Source organism: Stegostoma tigrinum, chromosome 13 (genome assembly GCF_030684315.1).
Source record: "Stegostoma tigrinum isolate sSteTig4 chromosome 13, sSteTig4.hap1, whole genome shotgun sequence".
NCBI lineage: Eukaryota > Metazoa > Chordata > Chondrichthyes > Orectolobiformes > Stegostomatidae > Stegostoma > Stegostoma tigrinum.
The window spans coordinates 18,130,534-18,147,802 of record NC_081366.1 but is presented as its reverse complement, the minus strand read 5'-3'; the positions used below and the strand labels follow the sequence as shown (position 1 = coordinate 18,147,802).

Genomic DNA, 17,269 nt, shown 5'->3' with positions numbered 1-17,269 from the left:
TTCATAGCTAGCACCCTCCATACCAGGCAACATCCTGGTGAGCCTCCTCTGCACCCTCTCCAAAGCATCCACATCCTTTTGGTAATGTCGCAACCAGAACTGTGCACAGTACTCTAAATGGGGCTGAACCAAAGACTTATGCAACCGTAACATCACCTGCCAACTCCTGTACTCAATACCCTGTCCGATGAAGGAAAGCATGCCGTATGCCTTCTTGACCACCCTACTGACCTGCATTGCCACTTTCAGGGAACAATGGACCTGAACACCCAGATCTCTCTGTACATCAATTTTCCCCAGGACTTGTCCATTTACTGTATAGTTCGCTCTTGAATTAGATCTTCCAAAATGCATCACTTCGCATTTGCCTGGATTGAACTCCATCTGCCATTTATCTGCCCAACTCTCCAATCTATCTATATTCTGCTGTAATCTCTGACAGTCCCCTTCACTATCTGCTACTCCTCCAATCTTCGTGTTATCTGCAAACTTGCTAATCAGGCCACCTACACCTTCCTCCAAATTATTTACGTATATCGCAAACAACAGTGGTCTCAGCACAGATCCCTGTGGAACACCACTGGTCACAGTTCTCCAATTTGAGAAAGCCCCTTCCAATACTACTCTGTCTCCTGTTGCGGAGCCAGTTTTTTTATCCATCTAGCTAGCACACCCTGGGCCCCACGTGGCTTCACTTTCACCATCAGCCTGCCACGAGGCAGTCCTACTCAGGGCATTGCCAACAACTTCTTCTCCTGAATATTGATAATGTCATCGGTGCTGCTTCCTGCTCTTCTAGAATTGGAGAAGAATTAGCTTTGCTTTCGATATCCATCTTTCCCTCACAGTCAACAAGGGGTACAACTGGATGAACACAGCAGGCCAAGCACTGTCAGAGGAGCAGGAAAGCTGGCATTTTGGGTCTGGACCCTTCTTCAGAAATGGGGGAGGGATTGGGGATTCTGAAATAAATGGGGAGAAAGGGGGAGGTGGATAGAAGATGGATAAAGGAGAAGATAGGTGGAGAGGACGGACAGGTCAAGGGGCAGGATGAGGTAAGTAGTTCGGAGATGGGGGTGGGGCTTGAGGTAGGAGGACTGGATAGGTGGGAGGACAGGTTAGGGAGGCGGGTACGAGCTGGGCTGGTTTTGGGTTGCGGTCGGGGAAGAGGAGATTTTGAAGCTTGAGGAGTCCACATTGATACCATTGGACTGCAGGGTTCCCGAGAGAAATATGGGATGCTGTTCCTGCAACCTTTGGGTGGCATCGCTGTGGCACTGCAGGTAGCCCAGGATGGGCATGCCATCCAAGGAATGGGAGGGAGAGTTGAAATGGTTCGCGACTGGGAGATGCAGTTGTTTGATGCAAACCGAGCGTAGGTATTCCACATAGTGATCCGCCTAAGCCTCCACTTGGTTTCCCCTACTCTCTCCGTGACCCCTTGTCTGCTCCACACTTCCCACCAGCCCCACCTCCCCAGCACTTTCTCTGCAACCGCAGGAAGTGCTGCACCTGCCCCTATACCACACCTTCACCCCCATCCTAGGCCCTAAGACGATCTTCCACATCAAACAGATGTTCACCTGCACAACTGCTAATGTGGTATACTGTATCCACTATTTCAGATATGGTCTTTTCTACATCAGGGAAACCAAGATGAGGCTAGGGGACCGCTTTGCGGAACACCTATGCTTGGTTTGCGCCAAACAACTGCACCTCCCAGTCATAAACCTTTTCAACTCTCCCTCCCACTCCTTGGACATGTCCATTCTGGGCCTCCTGCACTGGCACAATGCCTCCTGAAGGTTGCAGGAACTGCATCTCATATTTCACTTGGGAACCCTGCAGTCCAATGGAATCAATGCGGACTTCGTAAGCTTCAAAATCTCCCCTCCACCGACCACATCCCAAAACCAGCCCAGCTTGTACCTGCCTCCCCAACCTGTCCTCCCACCTCAAGCCCCACCCACATCTCCTACCTATTAGCCTCATCCCACCTCCTTGGCCTGTCCGTCCTCCCTGGACCAACCCATCCGCTCCCTAACTCCCCACCTACACTCACCTTTACTGGCTCAAAACCCTCCTCTTTGACCTGTCTGTCTCCTCTCCACCTATCTTCTCCTTTACCCATCTTCTATCCACCTCCCCAATTTCTGAAGAAGGGTCTAGGCCCAAAACGTCGGCTTTCCTGCTCCTCTGATGCTGCTTGGCCTGCTGTGTTCATCCAGCTCTACACCTTGTTGTCTCAGATTCACCAGCATCGGCAGCTCCTACTATCACTTTCCCTCACAGTTGCCTGGTCCTTCTGATTCTTCTCTTCCCTTCCTTGACTTAACTTTCTTTACTGGGGATAAGCTACCCACAAGTAACACATCAACTCCCAGTAACCTTGGCTGCACTTCCTTACACCCTGCTTCCCAGAAGGACACCATTCCATTTTTCCAATTTCTCTGTCCAATCATGACTTTTTTTGCATAGGTGCCTGCTTTTTCCTCAAATGAGGAATTTATCTCATGGTTGTCAGGGCCTCCAGCCTTGTCCAATCCCATTTCCAGTTCTTCTGCCTTCGCCAATTCCCCTTCATCAGAAAACAACAGGTTCCCCTTATTGTTCTGCCATCTCCAGCAGGATACAACCATCACATGCATCTTCCCTCCCTTCCCTCCACTATCTGCAGTGACTGTACACTCCCGCAACAGCCTGATTTTACTCCCTCATCACTCCTAAGATTTCTTCACCCCAACCCATAGCACTTTCTCATGCAATCAAAGATGCCTTACAACAAACACTTACAATTTCACTTCTGCCCTCCTCGCTGCCAAAGACCCAAAGAACACATTCCAGACGAAGCAGTGGGGCAGTTGTTTATTTGAATATCTTTAACTATAGTCCACTGTACTTCCTGGTCAAATATGGCCACTTTTACTTTGGTGAGACCAAACACAGGCTGGATGATCACTTTGCAGAACACCTTTGCTCAGGCTGTCACAAGATGCCCAACATTCCAGTCATTTGAAATTTCAACAAACCATTTTGTTTCCATTCCAACATTTCCATCGAAGCTCAGTGCAAGCTGGAGGAACACTGCCTCATTTTCCACTCATATGCTTTATAGCCTTCAGGACTCCTCCTGTCTTGTTGATTTCAGCAACACATTTCCTCTTTCTCGTTTACCCCTATTTTATATCCGAATCACACCTCTACACCTTTAGCACAGTTTTCATCATTTGTTTTAGGCACCCTTATCATCTGTTCAATTTACACCATTCCCGTCTACAGCATAAAAAAAATTTCCGGCCCCATTCAGTTCCGAAGAGTCATATCAGATTCAAACCTTTCACTCTGACCATCTCTCCACAGATGGTGTTAGACCTTCCAGGTTTCTCCAGCATTTTTGTTATTGATTTCAGATTTCTAGCATTCACAGTATTTTGTTGCTATTATTGCAACTACAAGAGAAAACTTTTACCGGATCTATTCCTTCTTTTTCCAGCTTTGCCTTTTCAAGGTAAATACCCTTTTCAGCAACACTGAGTCGCCTCCAGCTTTCGCTGATTTTCTTGTTTATCTCGGACCGAGGCAAATTTGGAAAGTCTTGCTGCACTTTTAAATGAGTGTCATAATAGTACAATAAATATGCTGGCCTGAAATAAAGAAACAACAGTTCAATATAGTGTTTTCATGCAGGTTAATGGCATGAACAAAAACGAACAGAAACCTAGTGAAATTTGTCATTCCAAAAATATTCTACAAGACACCAGTGTTGCTCAAAGCCAGTGACTGAAACATGTCTGATTTTAACATCTCTACCACTGGTGGCTGTATCTTCAGTTGTCAAGTCTCCAAGTTCAAGCATACTGTCCATGCCCCTCTATCTTGATTTCCCGCCTTTAAGACTTTCTTTTAAATCTTCCTGTGAGGTACTTTGGGACATTTCATTACATCAAAGGCATTATATAAACAGAGGTTGCTGTGGTTGTTGAAAGGGAGCCAGATTAAATATTGGAAGATATTCCACAACTAAAAAGATTTTGACACCAAATCAAATTTTAGAATGCTTCTTAAAATAATGAACACTCATCAGAAATATGGAGATATTGTTAAAGATCTGCTTTAATGAACCGAAACGTTTCTGTCTTATCTTGATTTTTCAGAATCTTGGTTTTGTCTCCTAATTGCAACAAACTTATCACTGCCTCAGTCAGGATTCACTTAATCAGCAAACTAGGGATTGACCTGGGCATTTTACTGCTATCTATGGCTTAGCTTCTTACTGGATAAACTTGGAAAGTGACAAGAGCCACAGGACTTAAAAATAAAGATGACGCTTTCATGTCAGAATAATGAAAAGATTTAATATACGAGGGTTTTATCCAAATACATTGCAAATAAAACTTCAAAAGCAAGCCATAAGACTGTCAACAAGTACCATATAGTTCTTAATGTACTGATATATTCAACACAAGTCAAATGAGTCATAGGACTTGATATCACAGAATGAATCCAGTGTTCAGTTCGTCATTCCTATACTAGCTATCGGAAAGATTTGTCCACTCAGGCCCATTTCTCTAATTTCTACCCACCTCATCTACTTCCCCCTAAAAGCTAAGACAGTTCTCCTTTGGATAGTTCTTATCCAAAATCGAGTAGCCTAATAACGTTTTTGGTAAATGTAGTGTAATGGTAATTTGCCTACCACTGACCCAAGAGGCCTGGGTTCAAGTTCCACCTGCTCCAGAGGTGTGTAATAACATTGCTGAACAGGTCGATTAGAGAAACAGATTAAATAAAAAAAAACCTTTAACACTGTTTTGTTCATATGATTATCTTAAACTTGTGCTATCTAGCTATTGATTTGATTTATTATTGTTACATGTACTGAGATAGTACTGGAAGAGTACTGTTTCACGTGCTATCCAGACAAATCATAGCTTACATAAGTATATCAGTGTAAAAGAACAGAATGCAGAACATAGTGTTACATGTGCAGAGAAAGTTTAACCCAAGTCTGACAACAGCAGGGAAGAAGCCATTCTTAGATCCATTGGTATATGTTTTCATATTATTGTATCTTCTGCCCAACTGAAAAGGGTGGGAGAGAGTATAACAGGGGAGCGAGGAGTGTTTGATTATGTCAGCTACTTTCCTGAGGCAGTAGAAAGTGTAGATGGAGTCGATGAAAGGAAGGTTGGTTTCCGTGATGAACTGGGCTACATTCACAACTCTCTACAACTTGTGGTGGTCTTGGGCAGTGCAGTTGCCAAACCGAGCTGTGCTGCATCTAGATTTCTACAGCACATCTATAAAAATTAATAAGAGTCACTGTGGGCATGCCGAATTTCTTTAACCTTGAGGAGTAGAAGCTTTCATGTGCTTTCTTGACCATAGAATTGACAGGGTTGGACCAGGATAGAGAGTTGGTGATATATCTCCTTACGAATACGTAGGTCATGACCACCTCCACTTCAGCACCAGTGTTACAGACTGGGACCTATTCTCCACCTCATTTCCTGAAGTCAGTGACCAGTTCCTTTGTTTTGCTGACAAGGAGTGAGAGATTGTTGTCTTTACACCATGCCACTAAGCTCTCCATCTCTTTCCTGTACTCTTTCTCATCACTGTTCGAGGTCTGACTCACTACGGTGATGCCATCAGCAAATTTGTAAATGGACCTGCAGCTGAAGCTGAATTTCGTCACAGAGTCGTGGGCATGTAAGGAGTACAGTAAGAGACAGACTATGAAGCCTTGCAGGGCACCTGTGTTGACTGCTACTGCGGAGACGTTGTTGTCGCCTATCCTTACTGATTGCTGACTGCAGACGACGGCCTGGTGGTATTATTGCTGGACTGTTAATCCAGAGACATAAATAATGTTCTGGGTACCTGGGTTCGAATCCCGCCATGATAGATGGTGGAATTTGAATTCAATAAATATCTGGAATTAAGAATCCAACAACGACTGTGAATCCATCATTGATTGTCGGAAAACCCCACCTGGTTCACTAATGTCCTTCAGGAAAGGAAACTGCCATCCTTACCTGATCTGGCTTACATGTGACCCAGAGTCACAGCAACATGGTGACTCTTAACTGCCCTCTGGGCAATTGGGGATGGGCCATAAATGCTGCCTAGCCAGCGACACTCCTCATTCTGTGAATGAATAAAAGAAAAGGTCAGAAGTGGAGGATTCAGTAGGATTGCCGGGAGCATAGTCCTCTGTATCAAGAGTTTGGAGAGGAGTTTGGTTGAAATTATGGTGTTGAAGGCAGACCTGAAGTCAATAAATAGGAGTCTGGTGCAGGTGTCCTTGTTATCTAGATGTTCCAGGGTTGAGTGCAGGGCCAAGAAGATGGCAGTCAACTGCAGATCTATTGCAATAGTAGGCAAATTCTGGCGGATCAAGGCAATCTGGGATGCTAGAGTTGAGGTGTGCCATAACTAACCTCTCAAAGCACTTTACAAACGATGGATGTCACAGCCACAGGTGGTAGTTATTAAGGCACAGTGTCTGATTTTTTTTTTGGCACCAGAACACCGTGGTCTCTTGAAGCAGGTGGGAACCTCACATTGCAGTAAGGAGAGGCTAAAAGATGTTTGCAAATACTCTCACCCATTGGTCCACGCAGGATCTGAGTGTATGACCAGGCATTCCCCATGGGTTCACTCTCCAGAATGCCTATATGATGTCTGCAGCAGTGACTGTGGGTACAGGTGCATCTGAGGCTGTCAGGCAGGTGACATCATTTCACTGACCTTCTGTTCAAAGCGGGCATAGAATGCATAGAGCTTATTGGGGGATGGATACATTGTTGTCAGCAATTCTACTCGACTTTCCTTTGCAGCCTTGTGCATACCTTGCCACAGTCGACCTTTGTTTGTGAGGGTAGTCTGGAACTCCAATTTAGTCTGGAATTGTCTTCTGGTGCTCCTGATGGCTTTGCAAAGATCATACCCCGATTTCCCATATATGTCAGTCACACAACTTGAATACCACAGACATGGACTTCTGCAGGAAGTAGATCTTCTGGTTCATCTATGGCTCCTGGCTAACAAATGTTTGGATTAACTTCTTCGGCATGCAGTCCTCTACACACTTACTGATGAAGTCTGTGACAGAAATGGCATGCTCATTTAATTTATTTATTGATTCATAAACTGAAAAATTAGCCCAGATCTTCCAGTCAGCAGCAGTCAAAGATTGAGTTTGGATGGACTTGCATCATATAATTAATAACTGAGTTATGTCAAAGACTGAGCAATGCACACTGCTGCTGTATTTCACATCTTGAAGTTCCTATCTCCGCTGTCGTGCTTGGATCCCATCAAGCCATCATTCCAATTTTAAAACGTGCATATCAAAATCACCAAGTCTCCTGGCTCCTCCAATAAATTTAAAATTTTGTCTTAGATTTTTTTGGAAGAAACATAAGGGAAGGAAATATATCAATTCATATTTCTAAATCAAGGCAGTTTTGAGCTTAGGAACTGTACAAACGATTAATTTCAATAAAGTCAGGCATCACTATTTAAAAAATAATCAATCCACTATACAACTAAAGAGCATGTTTTTAAAGTGCTAATAGAACCTCATTTCTGTTAGTAAATTGGATGAAATATGAATATTCAATGCTACAGAACACATTCAAGGCTGACTCCATCCGTCAACATATTCTCTGTTTTTGAACACTCTGCAGTACTATTGCCACAAATCAGATTTTGGGAATTTTGGAGAAGCATAGTATTAGAATGGAGCTGACACCAATCAGTTCATCACATCTATTGTGGGTCTCTAAAAGAGCTGTTCAATGACTTCTGTTCTTTTGTCCTTACCAATAACCTTTCGACTTACAAATAATTTCATTTTTATAAGCCAATATCACTGATGCTACACCCTCTATTTTCTGCTAAAGTATTTTATTTTTGTTTTTAATAATCTTTCCACACATGCTCGCTGTTCTCTTATTTAGCTCATCGAAATCCTTTTTAATTTTCCAAAGCTTGTCAGGTCCTGAACCCTGGTTGGGTCTAACATTGCAAGGACCATGTCATGTGGTCTCCCCTGATAACGCTAAAATCTCATCCTGAATACAATCTTAACATATCCATCAATTCACCTCTCTAATGGCAGTGACCCCATTCTGAAGGTCGGGCTTTAAAATCTTGACACTACGTTTGTTGGAGCTCAATAAGTAATTCTGTTTAGGTTTTGTATTCTCTAATTAGAATAATTTAAACATCAGTTTAAGCTTCAACATATGTTCAGTGTTGAGGTCTCAACAGATGTGATGAACTGATTGGTGTCAGCTCCATTCTAATACTACGCTTCTCCAAAATTCCCAAAACCTGATTTGTGGCATAGTAGTTATCAGGGGAGATCTCAAGCAATCCTAATCATCTAGATAAGCATATCATCAGAATTGCAGGTCCAAATGCTGGTGCGCCACAAAGAAAATCTGCAGCTACATTACTTCCAATCACTAGAATCAATCCAATAAATACACAAATGGGATGACTGAGGTATGGCCTCTAGGTTAAACTTGATCATTTAAGCCCGCTTGAGCTTTTAGATAAATAGCATGTCCTGGATGATAAAGAATTGGTCTTTACCTGGGCTTCTTGCTTTTTTTACCTCCATCCTCACTTTGATCTTTCCATTTCTTTTTCTTTTTAGGTGGAAAATTTTTTGAGCAGCTGTAACAGCCTTCAATTTCTTCAGTTACCAATGTTATCTCTGCTCCATCATATGGGGCGTCCATTCCTTATGCTAAAGAGGACACAAAAAATTAAACTGAAATGCAACCATTTGAAAATTGTATATCACTACTTAATAGATGCAATGCAAAACCAAACAATTTGGATATGAATCTTTATGTGTTTTCAGGCTCTAAATCAAGTCAGAATAATCTAAGGGCAATTGAGAGACTGTACAAGTCGTACAGCTTCTTGCAGTTTTTTAAATAGAGAGAATGAGACATGGAAACTTTGTGACTTATTCAGTGTTGGTCTACAGTCATTGAAACATGAATTTTTAATGGGCTTGACAAAATAAATGTGAGAGGATGTTTCCTCTCATGGGAAAGCCTACGGCCAGTGGGTAACTGCCTCAGAATTAAGGCACACCACTTTAACAGAACAGGAGGAATTTCTTCGGAGTGCTGACAGCCTTTGGAACTCGTTGCCAAAGAGACAAATAGAGGGCACAGTATATGTATATATTTAAGGCTGTGATAGATTCTTGATCAGGATGGGAATCAAGGGATATGGGGAAAGGGAAAGGAAGTGAACATGAGGAATATCAGATCAGCTATAATCCTACTGAATTGTATGATATGGAGCAGCTGGTATTGGACTGGGATGGACAGTCAGAAGTCACATGACACCAGGTTATAGTTCAACAGGTTTATCTTAAATCACAAGCTTTCACAGTACTGCTCCTTCATCAGCTGAAGTGGTGAGGTCACTTCTTGAAGGAACAGTGTTCCGAAAGCTTATGATTTTAAATAAACCTGTTGGACTATAACCTGGTATTGTGTGACTTCTGACAGTCTTTAGAACAGCAGAGCAGGCTCAAGGGGCTGAGCAGTCTACTCCTGATCCTATTTCCTATAGGCTTAAAAATGTAGTCCAACTGTTGATTAGTTTCAAACTAATTTCAATGAATTCTCAACTATCCAGTAAGATCAACACATGCCTATCAGGGCTTCAGCATATGAAAGCCTCAAAGCTAATCGCACAGAGTGACGGTAGATTTATTTTGTTATTCAACAAATGAGGGGTAAAATTGATTGAGTATTACACATTGATGCACAGATAAAATTAACAGAACATAGAACTGGACAGCACAGCACAGGCCCTTTGACCCACAATGTTCTGCCAAACTTCTACTCTAAGCCTTAGGTGTATCTAATCTCTACCACTACCTTATACTATCATCCATACACCCATCTAATAGCTGCTTAAATGCCCGGAGGCCAACTTCACTACCCAATCTAGCAATGCATTCCACGCCCTACCACCCTCAGTAAAGAACCTACCTCCACTCATTTTAAAACTATGCACCCTCATAATACTACCTCCACCCTAGGAAAAGATCTCTGGCTGTCCACTCTAAAGATGTGATGTAACACTTTCTTAAATGCTTAATTTAAGTATGATTTCAGAAGGTTACACATTGGTGGGGAACTGCAGGAGTTCGTGATGCCTTAATACGCAGGTTCAGTGAATCAAGCAAAGTAGCATCCAAAGATGCAACATTTAGATACGATGATACTTTTGACAAGCTCGTGGGTCATCTTAATAAATAAAGACAACATTTCCATACCCGACCATTTCTTCCTCTCTGTTCTGTGTCAACACACACACACACACACACACACACACACACACACACACATACACAAAGCCAATCATTTTAAGATATCCTTTTAGACACACACAGGAAAAAGGTAAAACAGGTCTTTTGTGCTCTTTTTTCTTCCAAATTTTTAACTTTGGAGGAAAACTGTCACAGATAATGCAATAATCCAAAAGGTTCATCTAACATTGAGTACAATGAATGGGGTAACAACACGTGAACACGTACGCTTCTACACTGATTGTGAAATGAGAGAGAGAGAGAGAGAGAGACGCAGACAAACGGATTTATGTTAACAAGAAATCTAATTGAGCCAGGACCTGAAGCACATGCCTAATCTTCTGAAGCAAGGTAAGACATTAGAATATTGAAGCACTGTATTCAATACAGACCCCCACTTATCAGGCATTTCAGATGACAACATAATCTACCAGATAATCTGCTTCCTGAAAATATCAGTAAGTTATAAATATCAGTTGGCTCATTATTGAAAACTCCATTAATTATCTTGATATAGTGGCATGGAATCTTCATATACACATCTGAAGGAAATCACCTTTAAGATTTCATTAAAAATACATCATCTTTGACAGGATAGCACAGTACTGAAAGAATATTAAAGTATTAATCTGGACTGCCTGCTCAAGCCTCTGCATTTAGATTTGCATGGACAACTTTGTGACTCAGATCAGCAGGTCTGGCAGCATTGGCTAAGAAAAAAATCAGAGTTACTGTTTTGAGTTTAGTGACTCTTCCTCAGAACTGCTGAGGCTTACAAATAACAAGCGGGACAGAACACCAACACTTCTGAAGAAGGGTCGCCAGACCCAAAACGTTAACTCTGATATTTTCTTCATGTTTGTGGCCAGACCTGCTGAGTGTTTCCAGCATCTGCAGTTCTTCTGGTTTTTGATTTTGTGACTCAGATGCAAAATTGTTACTGTTAAAGTACATGCATATGTACATTTGAATTAGAAGAAATAGGACTCTTGGTCCTTTTGAGTCTGTTCTGTCATTCAATAATAATAGCTGATCTGGTTAAGCTCTAAAGGCAGAGGTAGGATCAGGAAAGAGGCTGCGCTCGGGTATTATGAACCATTCGGTATTAAATTTGAAAGCAGACCAGATTACTACAAGGCACATGCAAATTGGCAAAGGATGGATAAACTTAAGGGGATAATTGCTTGGCTCAGTCATGTGAGAGATATGCATTTTTATTCATGAGGTTCTGGCATCAGTCATGGAAAGGGAGGGAGGTCTTCCATTATATGAACTATATTGAGACTATTTGAGACTAGTGTCCTGGTGAATCACATTGCTGTATCGTAACACCCGAGCATTGAACTAATTAGTGGGGAAGAGGGATATGGAAGGTAGTGAAGAGGTGGAGGTTGTCGATGTGCTCACTGAGCTGGTGGGTTTGATTGCAAAAATTTCATCACCCCACTTGGTGACATCGTCAGTGCACCTGTTAAGTGTTGGTGTTGTGTCATGCTTGTTATTTATGTGTGTCAGTTTGTTGGGGTGTTTGATACCACTTCCAGTTCTGCTTCTCAGTGGTTTGTACACAGGGTCTAATTCAATGTGTTTGTTGAGGGAGTTTCAGCTAGAATACCAGGCTTCCAGGAATTCCCTGGCATGTCTGTTTGGCTTGTGCAATTACGTATGTGTTGGCCCAGTCGAATTTGTGTCCTTTGTTGTGAATGCATAGTGAGATAAGTGAGAATCAGTCGTGTCTCTTGGTGGCCAGTTGGTGTTCGCGTATTCATATTGTCAATTTTCTCCAGTTTGGCCTATGCAGTGTTTCTCACAGTCCTTGTGTGGTATTTGTACATTACACTAGGTTTGCTGGATTTGAGTATGGGGATCCTTTACTTTCATCAGTAGCTGTTGTAGGGTAGTTGTTAGTTTGTGGGCTACCCTGACACTAGAGGTCTGAGTAGTTTTGCGGCCATCTCTGAAATGTCCTTGATGTACGGCAGGGTGATTAGTGAGTTTGTTCTAGTGAAGAGGCCATCGATAATCAAAGCATCATAGCAAGTGGTAGGAGGTGAGTGGAATATATGCAAGAAAATGCAATAGAATTATTGTTATATGTACTGAAAGTTTAGGGATACAGGAGTACAGTGAAAAGTGCACAAAGTCACCATTCATTAGCGCCAACCTGGTTACAAAACCATAATTAAAACAAAGCAACAACAGAAATAAAAGAAAAAGTGCCAAAGGGAAACAAAAAAGAAAATCCAGATCCTAAACAAAGAAAAAAAGCTAGATCTTAAAGTCCTTGGCCTGGAGTTTTGGACAGCCTGCGAGTCTCAATTCAAATATGTAATAATGGTAAAATATCAAATCTTCAGGATCTTTACCTGAATAGATAAGTCACTTTTGCAAAGGCTAGACGATTTTATGGCACAATGTTCTATGTTCTAGATAGCAATAAATAAGATGGCTTGCGAACTATTGGACAGAAGTAGCTGCAGCAAACTCAACAATGAGAGTTCAACATTCAGAACAACGGGCAAAATGGAAAAGGAAGTAGGCAAGCTGTGATAATAAAGGAGGGTTTTAGTGTGCTGGTGACTGTCAAATAGATGCAACAGATTGTGATGTTGAATCAATTTGAGTGGAAATAAAGAAAGCAAGGAAAAGAAGTCACAAACAGGAGTTGTCTACTGGCACCTGAAGAGTTCCCTGGCTACAGCACAAAACACAAATCAAGAAAGAATGACACATGTAAGAAGAGCAGTGCATGGGTGATTTTAATCTGCATTTTGTTTGGGCAATTGAAATGGATATGATGACATGGAAGACAAATTTGTGGAATGCATCAATGATTATTCAGTAATAGGCTATTTTAGATCTCGTAATATGCCATGAGGTAGGATTAATAGGTGGTCTCACAATTAAGGATCCTCTGGGGGGCAGTGATCATGAACTGGTGGAACTTTACATTCCGTTTGCGAGATAGGAACAAGTGTCTCAAACTGGTGAAGGTGTAGAGAAAGATCAACTCCACCATTTGACAGGTCTGTTCAAAAAGCTAATAACAGCAGGGAAAAAGCCATTCTTGAATCTGTTGGTACATGCTTTCAAACTTTTGTATATTTTGCCAACGCAAGCAGGTGGAAGAGAATATAACTAAGGTGGGAAAAGCTTGATTATGTTGGCTGCTTTCCTTAAGTAGCAGGAAGAGTAGACAGTCAATGGAAGGAAGGTTGGTTTTTGTGATGGACTGGGCTGCATTCACAACCCTCTGTAATTTCTTGCAGTTTTGGGCAAAGCAGTTGCCATTCTAAGCTGTGATGTATGCAGATACTCTTTAGTTAATGATGACGAGTAAAACAGGGCATGGATATGAACTATGCATTAATTTACATTGCTCAAATTAATGCCCTGTCTACGATGGGATTCAGAGAGAGGTGATTGTATAACGGAATCTGCATCTTTGAAGCTCATGCCTTTTTCCAGGCAATCCCTAATTGAAAAGCGATTTTTGTTACTTTTTATCCTTTCACAGGTTTGGGGTGGTCACTGGCTGACTGCTCACCCTTAAATGCCCTCTAAAAAGGTTGTAATAATGTCTTCTTGAACTGCTGCAGCCCATGGGAAATAATTGCACCCATAGTGCTGTTAAGCAGGCAATTCAGCATTTTGATCCAGTGACATTAAAAGAATAATGACATATTTCCAAATTAAGTGGTGTGTGGCGTAAAGAGGAACTTGGATGATGAGAGTGTCTCCATACATTTGCAGCTCTTGTTTCAGAGCTTGTGGATCTAGAATGTGCTGTCAAAGTAAACTATTGCAGTATGTCTCGTAGATGATACACATTACCAGGGTTTTGCACCAATGGTTATGGATGAGGTGTCAATCAAGTGAGCAGATCTGTCCTGGATGATGTGACAAATGGAGCATTGTTGGAAATGTATTCACTAATTGGAGAGTAGTCCATCACATTCCTAACTTACGTTTTGTTGGTAGGGCAGGTAAAGGCTTTAGGAAGTCAGAAAATGAGTAGCTTGCCACAGAATCTCCAGATACTTAACTGCAACGTTTATATGAATGCTCCAGGTCAGTTCCTCAGAGATAATTCCTCAGAGATTGATGTAGAGAATGCATCGATGATAATGTTATTAATTGTCAAAGAGATATGGCTGGATTATCACTTGTTGGAGATAGCTATTGCCTGGCAGTTGTGTTGCATAATTGGTACTTGCCACTAATCAGTGCAAGCATGAATATTGTACAGATCTTTCTGCATATAAGGTCCGACCAGCTCAGTGGCTGAGGCACTGTGAATGGTACTGAATGCTTTATAATCAGTGAACACTCTCCATTCTGATTTTATTGAGGGGAGTAAGTGGTGGGCGAAGTAATGCGACAGTTCAGCCTAGTACTGTGGCCACAAAAATATCGCACAGCTAAGTTCCTTGGTCTCCATGACAATAATGTTTTGTCCTAGATGGCACCCAGCTTAAAGGTTTTATCCACCAATTTCTACTAAATTAAACGGTGTCTTTGTGCCACAATCACATAGATAACTCTTTTGTTCTCAAGCAGTCACTCTCACTTCACTACCAGAATTCAGCGTTTTCAGTTCTTGGGCCAAAGTTGTAACGAGGCAAGGAGTATGGTGACTCGGACAGGATCCAGAATGAGAATCAGAAAATGGATTATTGCCAAGCAAGAGTCACTCGATAGCAGTGTGGACAACTTTCCAGATACTGAAATAAAAATAGAAAGCTCTAGAAAACTCAGCATCTCTAGCAGCACAGAAGAGGAGTGAATAGAATATGTGGAGAAAAAGGCAAGAAAATGGATTATTGATGATAAGCTAAGAGGGAGATAATAGTGAGTAGGTGCTTATAAAAGTGCAAATGGTTGAAAATGGGTGGCTGTGCTGCTAGCATTCCCATACAAAACTGGACCCAGGGCTGCGGGGCAGCTAATGAAAATGGAAGAGGTGCTCCCATTCTCAAATGTTTAAACTCAATGTTTACAAATAAACTGAAGCTATAATGTACCTAGGCAAAAGATGAGGTGCTCCCCCAGCGCATTGCAGCAGGCCCGAGATAGAAATGTTGTATGGGAAATGTTGTATGGTAGGAAATCACAAAAATCAGGCAGTGCAGGTGTTGAACAAAGTAGTCAGTCAGTCTGCATTTTCTCCCCCGATGTACATTATGACAGCAAATATAGTAGGGTAGATTGAATAAAGTGACGGCAAATTGCTAATTCATATGGAAGGTGTGCCTGGGTCTTGCGTAGTGAGGAGGGAGGAATGAAATGGACAAGTTTTATACCTTCTGTGAATGCACAAGGAGGTATCATGGGGTGTGAGAATGTTTCAGACTGCAGGAGTGGGCCAGGGTACCACAGAGTGAACTGTCCTTATGGAATGCTGACAAGGTAGAGGAGCGGTTTGTGTATCTGGTGGTAGTGTCGTGCTGAATGTGGCAGAAATGGCAGGTAATGATCTTTTGAAAGCGGATGCTGGCGCAGTAGAAAGTGAGGGCCAGACTGACTCTATCACTGTTGTGGAATAAAAAAAGGAAAGGGGTGAGGACAAGTGTAGGAAATGGGTTGTACACAGCCAAGGGCTGTCAACCATAGCAGCAGGAAATCCTCCATTGAAGGAAAAGGTGGACATTTGAGGCTTCCAAGACAGGTGGCATTATCAGGACTGTTTTGAAAGAACAAAAGTGGGAGAATAGAATGGAGTCCCTACAGGAAGCAAGGTGTGAAGCAGTATAGTCAAGCCAACTGTGGATTGCATTGAAAGTCAGTGCCAGTCTATCCCAAGCAGAGTTGTCAGGGAAGGAAAGGGAGGAGTCTGAGATGGACCTAGGGAAGTTGTGAGCAGGATGAAAATTCGAAGCAAACTTGATAATTTTTTTCCAATTCTGGACGAGAGAGAGAGAGAAGCAGCACTGATCATGTCATCAGTGCACCGGTAAAAGAATTGTGGTGACAGACCAGAATAGGACTAACTGGACACCCACGGCCACACCTTTAACCTGAAAAAAGTGAGGCAGAGTTAAAGGAGAAGTTGTTCAAAGTGAGGATGATGTCAACTAGGCAGAGCAGAGTGGTGGATGGCTACAGTTCAGGGTTTCTTTCAATAGCTGAGAGCCCTCAAACTACCCTGTTGGGGGATGGACTTGTAGTGGCTGCATTTTCAGTGCACTACCAAGTGAGTTGCAAGAAATTGTAAGCTGATGATGTAGCAATTGACTAGACTGAATGTATGCAGGTTTTTGATGACAGGAAATATGTGATCAATTTTCCAGTCACTTTGATACACTGTAACAACTTGACCAGGGGCACAGCTAGTTATAAATAATAAATTTTCATTAATAATGAAGATCTCATTTAGTAAAAGTCTTTGACATACCAACCATTTCTGAATACAACTCTCTTCAGTCCAGACTGTCTAAATACTGGCACCCGAGAACAATCTCCTTTCACTCACTCCCTTCCTGCCTTCTTCATCTCCCATCCCACTTATTCCCTCCACTTGCCCCATCACCCTCTCTGTTCTTCTGCTTTGTCTGCCCTTCCCTAATCCTGCTGTCACTTCTCTTCGCCTGCTCCCCACCTCTTCTGTTCTGCCCACCACCTACCCTTCTTTTACCTTTCTTTTCCCACTTTGCTGGCTCCCTCAAACCCCGTGCTCCCCAACTCTGCCTTCGCCCTCTGTCCTCCAATACATTGCCCTCCTTGCTTGTTCTCCCTTTGCCTACCCCCTATTTACCTACTGCCCATTGCCCCCGTACCCAACCTCACCTCCATCTCCTCACATTTACCCACTGCCCCTCCTACTCCACTTTCCCCCCTTATTTACCCACTGCCCCCCGAATCCACTTCACCTCCGCTTCCCCATTTACCCTACTCCCCTACCCATGCTACCTCACT

The 17,269-nt window shown here is 42.4% G+C and overlaps 1 protein-coding gene across 9 annotated transcripts in view; it reads right to left on the bottom strand.

Moving 5' to 3' along the window:
- Window positions 1-17,269, bottom strand: part of hmgxb3 (HMG box domain containing 3) — a 104,523-nt gene that overhangs the window by 62,778 nt on the left and 24,476 nt on the right. For 7 of the 9 annotated variants that reach the window (XM_059650597.1, XM_059650596.1, XM_048543847.2 and 4 more), the window contains 2 exons: window positions 8,608-8,764; window positions 3,470-3,644 (listed from right to left, as the gene is read on the bottom strand). In XM_059650597.1, coding sequence (XP_059506580.1) covers window positions 3,470-3,644; window positions 8,608-8,756 — 324 coding nt within the window. In that variant the 5' untranslated portion in view covers window positions 8,757-8,764. Of the gene's footprint in view, window positions 1-3,469; window positions 3,645-8,607; window positions 8,765-16,748; window positions 16,861-17,269 lie in introns of those variants that run through there. The other 2 variants (XM_048543843.2, XM_059650599.1) reach the window with 2 other exon arrangements.